Source organism: Penaeus chinensis, chromosome 21 (assembly GCF_019202785.1).
Source record: "Penaeus chinensis breed Huanghai No. 1 chromosome 21, ASM1920278v2, whole genome shotgun sequence".
Classification (NCBI taxonomy): domain Eukaryota; kingdom Metazoa; phylum Arthropoda; class Malacostraca; order Decapoda; family Penaeidae; genus Penaeus; species Penaeus chinensis.
The window spans coordinates 18,453,052-18,465,551 of NC_061839.1; the positions used below are offsets into that span (position 1 = coordinate 18,453,052).

At 39.7% G+C, this 12,500-nt stretch overlaps 1 protein-coding gene across 3 annotated transcripts in view; it reads right to left on the reverse strand.

Moving 5' to 3' along the window:
- Nucleotides 1-535: 535 nt before the first annotated feature.
- The window catches only part of LOC125036526 (mediator of RNA polymerase II transcription subunit 13-like), a 67,448-nt gene continuing 55,483 nt past the window's right edge, over nt 536-12,500 (reverse strand). For 2 of the 3 annotated variants that reach the window (XM_047629186.1, XM_047629182.1), the window contains 14 exons: nt 12,473-12,500; nt 12,194-12,345; nt 11,855-12,060; nt 11,547-11,676; nt 10,855-11,145; nt 8,926-10,713; nt 7,318-7,482; nt 6,907-7,191; nt 6,174-6,386; nt 5,753-5,953; nt 5,359-5,609; nt 4,786-5,206; nt 4,100-4,665; nt 536-3,824 (listed from right to left, as the gene is read on the reverse strand). The exon at nt 12,473-12,500 is cut by the window's right edge and continues 178 nt beyond it. In XM_047629186.1, coding sequence (XP_047485142.1) covers nt 3,692-3,824; nt 4,100-4,665; nt 4,786-5,206; nt 5,359-5,609; nt 5,753-5,953; nt 6,174-6,386; nt 6,907-7,191; nt 7,318-7,482; nt 8,926-10,713; nt 10,855-11,145; nt 11,547-11,676; nt 11,855-12,060; nt 12,194-12,345; nt 12,473-12,500 — 4,830 coding nt within the window. In that variant the 3' untranslated portion in view covers nt 536-3,691. The remainder of the gene's footprint in view (nt 3,825-4,099; nt 4,666-4,785; nt 5,207-5,358; nt 5,610-5,752; nt 5,954-6,173; nt 6,387-6,906; nt 7,192-7,317; nt 7,483-8,925; nt 10,714-10,854; nt 11,146-11,546; nt 11,677-11,854; nt 12,061-12,193; nt 12,346-12,472) is intronic. The other variant, XM_047629185.1, reaches the window with a different exon arrangement.

Below are 12,500 nucleotides of genomic sequence, written 5' to 3' on the forward strand. Positions count from 1 at the left end.
AAATGTATTCTCCTTGCGTTGCTTGCCGTACATATTCATATACAAGTTATTACATATGAATTGGGAACAGTTCAAGCAGCAGTCGGTAGTATCTCGAGTAAGCTTGAGGCGGATAATTTTTTTTTTTTTTTTTCAGTTAGTGTAATAAAAGGGCGAGGTTTGCTTAAGCTTGATGATACTTAATTTCATTCCGGGGTGTACATTTCCTTCCTGGATATGCCAAAATACGTGACATTTCTAGTTATCAACTTCTAATACGCGAGTGTCGATTACTAAATGAGCAAAGTCCATTGACATTAGGCACTAATAAATCTATACTAAGCTGTATGGTCGTTTATTTCATTCGTAACTAATGGAATATACTCAACTTTATTTCAAATCCATTTCTAGTGTATGTAGAGCTTTTCATAATTCAATTTTCAGCATGAACGAATCACACAAGCCCTAAGGTTTGCATGCTTCACTTAGAAAATTCTCTGCAACAGTGTCAGATGAAAAGCTCGAACCATATAGGGGTTAAGATAAACACCTTATATACACATAAAATTGTATTTTATACCAATGATAATAATGACAGCGGGGTGAGTTGGAGCTCACTCCCCCTAACTTTCACTCTTGTCATTCTCGCACCACCACTCATACAGCACTCTGGCCAGAGCAGCTACCCACAACTAACAATACACAGGAAAAAAGAGTGGAGGGAGTTCATCCAAAAAAACAAAAAACAAACTAATAATAATATAAGAAAAAAATAAATAAATAAATACATAACAGTTGTGCAGCAGCATTAAACATCTGACAATTATCAAGGAGGCTGTGTTAATCACCTACAAAATCATGCACAACGTAATTTAAAAAGTCAACAGATAATAAAGGCATTTTTTCCTCCCTGCTATGAGGCTTGGGTCACATGCCACTGTAGCAGAGTAGGTAACGCAATGGGGCACTGACAAATTTGAACTGACTTAACTAGAGAAAACTGACTGGCGTCCAATGATAAAAGCATTTCCATAGTATTTACAAACAATAAACAAAAATAATAATCAATATAATATGAACAGTCTAAGTAACATTGTGTAAAAATATCAGACTACTTGTTATCAAGGACTTTTTTTTGATTTGTCAGTCTTCAAACAAAACGGTAATATGAGACAGACAGACAGACAGACAGTTGTTGAGCAAAGAGAGAGGAGTAAAACCAGAAGAGCTGTTGAGCAAGAAGAGGAGGGAAGCTGCCACTAGCCCCATGGCAGCCTAAGACCTGTAATCTGTCTACAATATACATATCTTATCTCAAATACTAAAAATGTGATTGCATCTAGTCAACTTGGTTATTGCAGAGTCAATTTGTAATTTTCCATACAAAAGAAGATTTGTAAAAAATAATGACTAATTAGAATTTCCTTTGTTAAATGGACTGAGAATCAACGTTAGCTTTGCCTTTCATGTATCAGAGTCACTTCATTACCTGATGATACACAAGCAAATACTCTTTTGTCTAAAATACTGCATAGAGTCAGAAGTTGTTCAGAAATAAAATAGTACATATAAAATTTCACTGTAAAAACCCTACTCCTTAAAAATGTAAACACAACTGTAAATCTCCACACACTCCATTTTAGTAGACAGGTCGACAGGTAGGCAGGTCAGAAATAACGAGACGCACATAAATAGATTGCTCCACACACACCCTGGCTGGCGTAAGGCTGTCCCAACCTCAGAAGAATGCATAAAAGTGCATTAAGTTTGTCTTCATTCTCAATCCCTTTCGACCCACCTGGGCACCCTTAGGCATGACTCCCATATTATTGTAGGCTGCATGAATTTGTGTCTTAACCATCGCAAAAAAAATGTTGCATTCCTCTAATGTTCCATAGTCACTGCAATGCTTCAACTGATGGACTCCTCGCAAAGTTTTGTCATGCTGCGAGAGACAAAATATGAGGACTGCAGTACCAAGACATTCTGGCGGGGTTTAGTACAACATGATTATGGCGAGGCGGACAGCAAAGACAGCAATGGCCGAGGGCTCTGGGAAGAGATAGCTGCCTGACTGCCAGACTCTGAGGCCCAGGGACGAGAGAAGCCGATACTTGCCGTTGGAAGGTTTCTGCCATCTTCCCTTGTGGTTATTAACCATTTTTTAAAATACACTCCTTGTACAAATGTTCCATTTGTAAAATACTTTCTTTAAACTATCTACCCTTAGATGCTACTTGATTTTTATGTTTTTTATAGTTAGTCTCAAAATAAACAATAGAATTTACTGCCAGAAATATTTTACACCACAACCCCCTCCATTTGCATGAAGATTGGAGGTGGCTGCATCAGGGGGAAAATACTTAACTTGTATAAACAGTCACGAGGTGTAAAACTTGTGTCTCACTGTACACATAACCTAGAGTCTGTACATGAGAGCAGTGGGGGGAGGGGCGGGGAGGGGAGAGGGAGGGGGCCCCGAAAGCCACTGAGATGCTGTTGCCGAGCCTTTACCCCCAAATCTAGGAGTCACCTGACACACTATTTATATACAATTTGGCTTCAGGTGCATGAGGCAACATGTACACAGGTGTACAATCAACATTACTGTACACTACTATTCTGAGAGCCTCTGGGAAACAGCAAGTCAGGGCGTGGAAGAGGCCAAACCCACCCAGCTTGTACAACACCACTGCCTATTTACATTATTGAAATTAACAGCACCAACCTGTGCTGAAACAAGTGTTAATAATAAAAGGCATAAATATCCAATTACGAAGTACATTCAATCTGTTACTCATTATCACAGACAATCCTGCTTGGATACTAGTCACTAACAATGCACTGGTTTACGGCGCCCAGCCCACGATACCAGTGGCCCATATGTATTTATTCTGGCCGTTAACTCACACTTGTGATTCCATTTTACAATCATTGTGAAATGAGCATTTCTTTACACCATGATGCCTTTCTTGTGCTCCTCAAAGTTTATCCACCCATTAATTTCTCTATGGTTGTCCATGTTATCATAAGGCAGGACTGTTTTGATTGCATTGTGGTGGACTTATGGCCATAATAAGTTAAGTATTTACAGTCATCTTTGAGATAATGCTAGTTGTGTGAGGTAAGACCTTTCTTTGAGCATTAGGAATCATTATGCATCTCTTAGACATACAGCCCTATTTCCCAAACACTTTGGTCATTTAGGTATCTGGTAATATTCACAGCTTTTCTGTTTTGGCAGGCCAGGCAGTAACAAGTCCTGCTTTGACCTCTATGTCCACCCAGGCACTGATTATTACTTTCTACTTCCTTATCGCTTGAGTAAAATATGCTTTGGTTAGACACAGGCCGAATACAACAGCCTCAACCTTTCTTCAATGATGTTTCAGTCTTTACACTACAAAATTCACTAAGCTTGGAACTCAATGACATATTGCCCTGGGCAAGAAATACTGCACAAAGGATATTTGTCTTTAGAGATTCTAGTATTTTTTGGTCATTTAGAATCTTTAAACAAATAAGAACTACTACTACATCTAACAGTCAAGCAGAATTTTTGTCAAAGGGCAATTAATTACAATATCATTAAGTTGTTTCAGACAATGCCCATTAATTGCACCAGGGCAGGTCTATTATACCAAGCTTTTTTGTCTATATATTTTTTCTCTTTTCTTTTTTTTTTTTTTTGGTGTTTGCAGAAGAGCAGTAGTTACACAAGGGCTGCCATCACATTGTACAGATGAGACAGAACTTGCATGTGTAATGGCAGGCAAGATCTTCTGTCTTGTTTGGCAGGATCCAGGACTAGCCATGAGAGGCCATTGTACCCTTCCAGGACAAATCTGTTGAAACAAGATAAGGATTTGTTAAGTCAGTGTTGTACTCTAACTACTGTAGGTCTACCCTGCGGTTTAAAATGTTCATGTCCTTTATTATTACTAACATTCCCTATTAGTGCCATTAATGTCATTAATATCTATTCCAGAGCATCTTGCAACATCATCAATCCTTTTTGCTAATGATTAAAAATAACTTGCTATTTCCCTAAACTCATCCTGTTGTTTTAAAGAACCACCTTACCAGGAAACCATTCAGGAGAGAGTAATTTGCTACTTACCTAAGGACATCAGTGGTGATAGAAGAATCCAATGGGTGGACCTTGTTATTTGTAGTGTTCATGATCAAATCTTCAGACTGTGTAATTCCAGGTGAGTGAAGATGGAGGGCTGACTTAAGGAACACTGGGCAGGATGTTTCAAGGTGAGGGCAGGACGACCAGAACCATCTCGGCAGCCGACCCGTGGATGCAGTGGAGACGTAGTAACCAAGAGCCAAGGGCTGTTGTAACACTGAACCGCCAGAATCCTCTTCAGGGTCAACCAGGACTATACCATTGCTACGCGCTTGACCAGAAAACTGTGAGGGACTAGTTCTACCACCAACTCCACCCGTGGGACTTCCAGGCTGGGATAGGGAGTCTCTTTGTCCACCTCCATCTTCTAACTGATCATCCTGGTTAGGCCCGGTGTCAAGTCCAAGGATATCCTGGATGTTGAGTCCCATGCTCATGCCAATGTCACTTATACTACCACCTATATCGTTTTCTAGATCTTCATCATCTAATAACAACCCATTACCCTCAAAGTGGAAAGTGGTCTCCTCCTGGAATCTCTGCTGTGCTGACTGTAAAAAAGGAAACACCAGGATGTTAGTGTGTGAATATTTCAACATCATGAACATGAAATTTTACAAATATTAATGGAAAAAAATCAGGCACTTGCACCTATTAGTCATAGTACTCACCTGAGCAGTAGCAGAAGTTGGGAAGACCAGTATATGTGTACAAGTGAGATCTTGTGGAGTTGACAGGCTACAGTTCTGGCTATTCTGTCCAAATCTCTCATCTGGTGTAAACATATCTGGCATCATCCTGAATGATGAATCTGGCTCAATAGCAACCAGACATGCAGATAGGATGCATGGGGCATCTCCAGGGAACAGATATGCACACTGCTTACACATTTCTCTCAGGTTCTTATTAGCCTGTATGAGAGATTTCTTTGACAGGAGGGAAGACCAGCCTTTCAATTCTCCGTGGCCCATTCTACCAAGCCTACCTATGACTAGGCGCCAGGGATGTACACCAATAGACATCACACTAAGTATCCAATCCATCAATTTCTTCAAGCCATAACGACGAGCAGAAGCTTTCTTTCTTCTCGTCCTGTAATCCAGATCAATAATCAATAATATGTTTGCCATCAAACCATAAATTTCCAGACTCATAAAAATTCATAATAAAATTACAACTCTTCTCAAACTAACACTAAAATGAAACTAATAATGAAATAAACAACTGATGACTTTAATTCTTACCTATTTGGAATTTCTATATTGATTGTTACAGTCTCTAAAATTTCCCCTAATTCATCAGTGGCTGTTGCTAGAAGCCATCTCTGATCTTCAGACAGGCAGTAGGTGCAATTCAAGATGGTTGACTTTTCACGTGGAGCTCCAAGAGCCTCCTGTGCCTCCTTATATGTACCACGACTCTCTTTGATGGGGGCAACAATGTATGCAGGGGAGAATATGTGGTAAGGAGCCTGCCTCTTTTCCTCTGCTGCAAGCTATAAGAGAAAAATCATATGTATGAATACCTATATCAAGCAAAAGTATGCTGTGTTTACATATACCTGGGTGTAATGACAGAAAATGTGCAAAATGACTCAGTAACTTTTTGTTTATCATGAGCTGACAACTGAAAACTTACACTGGCTTCCTTAGGCTTGAGGAAATCATCATAAGCAGCAGCAGGTCCAAAACCTGTTAGGGACTTGACTGTTGCATTATGAGTCAAAGTTCTTCTGCACTGCATGAACACTGAGAAGGCCAGACTCTTGAGCTGGTCTATGTGGTGGGACCGGTCATGTGAGTCACTGGCCAACTCCAGTATACTCTCCAATGAGACAATCTGACAAATGGAAAAGATGAATTATTATCTTTATTAACTTTTAGTAAATTTTGGACTACTTGATCAAACTCCTGTTTTCCTATATACCATAAAGTACTTAGGTTACACATACTTGTTTGATTCTCATGTGAGTTACATAATCAAAATCAACTTTATTATGAACCACTATATACCATGTTGCATACATTAAATCTATTCTGAAGAATTAATCATAACTCACCTGGAGATACACATTATTCTGCATGCTCTCAGTCAATCCCTCCAGCATGTGTTCATAGCAGCGTAGCAACCCTAAGGTGACCAAGCGGTGCATGTCAGGGTGGTCTTGCCCTACATTGAAGGGGTCCACCAAGTAGACAAGAATGGCTGGAGGAGGGGAGTCGTCTTCCTCTACTTCATTTAGGCTTGCACCCAGAGGGATGTTACCTGGCTGCTAAGATAAATATCTCATGTAAATATCAAACACTCAATAAAAACTTGATCCACTGCTGATGGGAATGGTATGTACATGAATGACATGTCCACTGAAGTTTTATTTATCAATTGTATTTACACATGGATAGCTCCTGCCACTCCTATACTCCTGTTTACCCTATTCTTGATATCCAGAAATATAATCTTTTAATCTTTTATAGCTATTAGTATTGTTAACTTTATAATAACCATCATGTCAATAATAATAATATGTATCAATATCAATAGCTTTGTGTTTTTTTAACAATATGGGAAAGGGGAAATCAGGTGAGGTCACATAGGTCTACTTATTGATTCCTTGGTGGCTAAGCCATGTGGAGCCATCAATGTGTAAAGACAATTCACAAAACAAAACTACAGTGGACATCAAGTGTTCCTGGTGTCAAGGTATTAGTATCAACAATCTAATCAATAATCTTTCACTATTTGTTGGAAATGGCAATATTTGTGGTACTTTCTGAACACAAGAGTTAACTTACTGTGCCAGAGGTAGAAGTTGCAGAAGATGATGAGGTGGATGTGGAGGAGGAGGACGATGAAGACGAAGACGAAGATGAAGATGAGGAAGAGGAGGAGAAGGACTCCGGCTCTGAGTTGGATGTAGGTGTTGTTGAGGGGTTGGTGTTCCCCATGTTTTCTGATGATGGAGGAGGCATTGGTGATGGAGCTTGCCTCTCTGCAGGTCTGTTGGGTCCTGGTGCTTCAAAGAGAGACTTGTCCATGCTAAGCATTGCTAGGTGTGGGGCCAACCAGTACCGACAAACCTGGGGAGGGAAAAAACATGACATTTAGAGGAAGGACAAACAATTTAAAATAATCACTGTTTAGTAAAGGAATTCAGTTTGAAAGAGTGATTATTCGAAACATTCATCCACACATGCTCAACTCACCTGTGCGTAAACTTTGAGGTTGGTGGACACATGGGAGTCACCCAAGAGGGAGAACCATTCCTCCAATGGCTCATTTGCTACTTTAGATGCTGCAGTTTTGCTTATCCTCATTATGCCATTTCTCAGGACTCGTTGTATAGGGGCATGACGACCAAGCTTGCACAACTACAATAGCAAAAGTCTTTTGTTAGGGACAAAATTACACAAACCAAATGAGGTAACAGTAGGAACCAATTTATCACAAGAAATGTTATTCTACATGAAAAGACTAGTTATTGAGTATTTGATGAACCCTTTTGTTTTCATGACTTTTCTAAAACAAGTAATGAATCTACTCTTGTTAAAATAATTATTCCCAATATCCCATTAAATTTCAAGAAAAGATTTAAGTTTAATAATATGTAACTAAATGCAGATTTTCATCTAGGAAGTAATACGATACAAAATACAGCTTACTCCAGTATTAAAGTATATATGCATATTTAATAAACCAAAGGACCCTTGTAAACAAACAATTCATTCTGACAAATTTGTGTACAAACTGTGTCTCTAATGAGAGACTGGGCACGGCCAAAATCTTACAATATAACATTCCATGTAATCAATTCAAAGCCCAAAATAAAAAAATGCCAAACTCTCATTAAAATCGTATGTACCAAGATGTAATAAAATATATAGATATTTATACATCTGATTTATAAACTAATTATACTGTGAATGTGAACTGATATGAAATAATTGCCATCATACTGTATATTCTAATCAACTTTGTATGTTTTAAATGAACAGTAGAACAGGTTATGCCAAGTACAGATACAAAGCAGAAACTCTTGTACAGATGGTGAATAATATTCAATAATCAGCTAATCCTTGTTAAGAACAAACAAAAAAATGCTTCTATTGTTAAATGAAGTACAGAGTGAACCTGATCAATATACTCTCACAAAAGTTGATCCATCCACACTTTACTCTTCCTTAAATTTCCAAATAATTTTGCAGTCATTCAACTATTACAATTTATCTTTAACCTACACAACTGCTCATCTCTAATAATTCTAAACCATTCTATCTCATACTTCTTGCAATAAAACTACAACCAACTACATTTCACTAAACTCCAGTTTCCCATTTGTGTGCCTGTACTAAGACATGATTAATAATGTTATACAAATTAGTGTAAAAAATCATAAAAAAAATTATTACACCATTCACCTTTTTAACACCTTACATTAACACTCTGACAGTACTGTGTGTCTGCAAAAAACCAATAGCTTGTGAATGAATAAACACTTTTCAACAATGTTCAGAAAATTTGTATTTTCATGCTGCACAAGTGCCACTCCCTACATTAACATTTCCAATATAATCTTGCAAGCTCATACAAGTATTTACTATATAACTGACAACTTCCTTTTTGTCTTCTCTCGTTTTCCCTACCTATACTCTAGTTTTAACTAAATTGTGCCTTAGCATCTCTTTTGCAGTTCTGCATATTATACTATGTCTTTCCGGTTCCTGATATAGTTTCATATGCCTTTTACTAAATTCTCTGTATATTTGAATTCGTACACAACCATTATCATAAAAAACACAAAACATAAAACTTACCTCATATATAGATGACAACTCCTTGAAGAATGTGCGCACGTGATTGAGTATAAATTCATTATCAGGAGCAACCACAACATATGCCACATTCCTCTGCTGTGAGTATGGTTCAAGAAGTAATTTTTCCCAGTGTCTAAGGGATTGTGGTGCTATGGACAACCAGTCTCGGTCATGGCCTGTCAATAACATAGGAATAGGCAATGGTTCAGCAATATCCTCATTGCCTCTAACAGCCTTACGGTGGAACTGCCGCCACGTGAGGGGCCCTTCAACACTAAATAAGTTCACCCATCTTCCCTTCTTTTGTATGGCCTCTTGTAGGTGAGGCTGGAGGGCCTTCATACAACGCACTATGTCCCTAGAACATGTGGGACCATCGAACTGGTAGTAGCACCACTTATGCATGCACTGATGTCTTGTTGAAGGGGAGTTCACTTCACCTTCACCCACATTAACACCTCGTGACTGTTCTACAGCCAAGCTTGCAATCTCATTACCATCTTTATAATCCACTAAGTTCAGCATAATGTCTCGTCTATTATTTTGGTACACTGTTGTTGATCTATAAATGACACTAGAGGGAGTACTTAAAGTTACTAAGCACTGGCTTTGTAACAGCTGGTACATAGACTGAGGTATCTGATCTAGAATACTGGTATCACGTTCAGGATTGTCTGCATTCTTATTGTCCATCAGCATGAGTAAAGACTGCTTTTTACGCTCATTGACCAAAGCCTCATGGAGGCCAGTAAGATCCACTTCATCTTCATAAAATAATCCAGCCTGAAAGGCCAACCTTCTATTAACTACTGCAGAGAAACCACAACTGCAACTTGCACTTTCTTCTTCTAAACTAAGATGGGTAGGTGGTAAATATAGAGCTCCATCCTTTCCACGGATATTTCCAACAATTTTCTGGTTGTTATTGCAGACACACATTGTGCACGAATCAAAGTTGTGATCTCTGAACAAGTTGACGCTCGAGTCCTGCAGAGCGATGTTAACAATAAGGGAATTTGCTTCAGGTACTTGGCTAAGCCCCATGCTTGGTGGCTCTACTGATGGCAGTGTCTTGTTGAGGTAAGATGACTGGTTGGATGCAGGGGATGGTAGTTCATAATTCATGGGTGGTCCTGCAGAAGCTGGGCCTCCCACACTGCCTGGCCCACGTTGAGACCCTGGGCCACTGTCTGACACTGGCCCACCCAAACTTGAAGTTATGGGTGAGATAGGAGACAAGCCCACCTTCTGTGTTTGTCCAGCTGATGGAGGACCTCCATGGAGTGGACCCATGTGGCCCAATGTAGGAGCTGGTCCGTGGGGCTTCTCAGCAACTGGGAACTGCCATGAAGGTTTGTAAGCCCAATCAGGAGGAAGTGTCACAATTGTTTTATACTCCTGACTTGGTAGGTTAGTTAGTGGAGCATACTTGCGGGAGCCAACAAACATTGAAAGAGTAGGAGGCCGATAAACAGCCAACATTTCTTTTGGTTCTTCTTTAGCAGGCAGGTTTGCCTGCTCCTGTGAATGAAGTGGTCTAAGATCATCCACTCGCTCCTGTTTGATGCTAATGACCTGTGGCACAGCATCCTCCATGGTGGTGTCATGGTCTGGGTTATGCTCATGGGAGGGAGGTGTTGGAAACATTTTTGTCAACTCCACTAAGCTTGTGTTAACACTGGTCTTGTTACCACTAGCATTGTTCTTGTTGTTCAAAACTGCAGCTGTATCCTCGGGCCCTCCCAGGGGTTTGTTAGAACCAGGTGGAGTATGGTCAGGGAATGCGACCTGGGAACATAAAAGTTATTCTCAAAATAATAATATTTCTATCATTCTATAGGAAGAGCCTTGTTATTGTAAAATTCAATATCAATGCCATTTAAGTGAAAAATATCTAAAAAATCAAAACAGAGCAAAGCCTATACTCACATCGTCCACTGGAGAATCAGAATCAAACATGACATCCAAATCTGATAGTGAGGCTTGAAGCCCTTCACTTGTATAAAGATTTCCAGTTCTCTTTGGTTGCAGCGGGGACTGAGGATCATGGGAAGAACGGACACTCCCAGGGGTCTTGGTCTCCTCCTTATCAAAGCCATCTTTCCGTTTGAATGTTTCTGGGGTAGTGCCCGTGCCTATGTCATCATCGAAGTCATATGGGTCAGCCTGTCTCTTTATGCCACCAGAACGCTTTGCAGGTAACCCATTCACTTCAGGAATCTGCAAAAGCAATTTGGTTAATTCTTCACTTTCCTTAACCCTACAATGACGGTACCAGAAATCCCTGGATGTCACTCATTCTGGTGACTTCTGGCAACCATCCAGCCATTTTGCCAGGTAGTCCGCTATGTGTAGTGGAACTTCCCGTTTGACTCACTCTAAGTGTGTCATGATGCCTATAGTCGTACCCATGAGTTGTTTTTTCATGACAGCTATAGGCATGCTTGGCTGTAAGAAGGTAAATGCATTACCCTTGTCTCTATAAGCTTCATTTCAGGGTAAATGAGAAGAAAAATATGAGAAAAGAAAAAAACATTTGATGCTAAATAATTAATGATATTTCTTAGCCAGTATGAAACAACAATTTCATAGACTATGTTGTAATTTTTGGGTCATATTACCTCTTGGCTTGGTTCTGCACGATGGATGACTTCCATGTGTTCTTGGATATGTGCAGGTCTATATGGTGGCCACAGAGGTTCCTCTGCTTTGGGTTCTGCTGGTTTAAATTTCTTCACTGGATGATGCAACCTGAAATATAGAAATATAACAAAAAATGTTGAATATGAACACATTGGAAGTTCATCAGTCTCAATGACTATGTAACTTTTACCCACTTGGTAAGTATCAGCTGTTTGAGTTACTGGACGATAGAATTTCAAATCAGCAACAACATGCGTACCACTAGGTACCTTATGCCAGTACTAACCATGCATTTAATTTGGAGTAGTCATAGAGGACGGTACTAGGTTTTTCCAATTCTAGTATAGAATGGTAGTCTGTGCCTGGCAGGGATGGCCGCTTTAGTCCCCTAGGCAGACTGCTGCTATTGCTTCCACCACCTCCCAGGCTACTGCTGGTCTCATTTGACTCCACACCATTGCCTCTCTCACTTCCAGGATAAGGAGACATGCCCTGTTGAGAGAACACATTTTAAAAAATCAAAGTCTCCAAAATAACATTCAAAACCAAAAGAAAGATCCATCACTGCTTTCAAGAGTTCAAGCCTCTTAAACACTCCACAAGCAACTAGATTCCATGTGTTTACCTGATTGTTGAGAGATGATATGGACTTAGGGCCCATCAAATCAGCAATATTTGGTTTCACATCCAACGAATCAAGAGCAGCAGGGGTAGTTGGATCACCCACTGATGTATTGGATGGGGGTGGATGGGGACTCAAAGTTGGCATGGTGGGATCTGCAGAGAAATAGATGAATACATTTAAAAATCATTCCTCCTGATTTTTGAAGTCAAAAATCCCCCTAAGGCACAAGTGCTTAACATTGCTACTTTAACTATTTAGTTGGGACTGTGGGATACATACCATGATGAGGCACAGAGGCTGGCTGAGG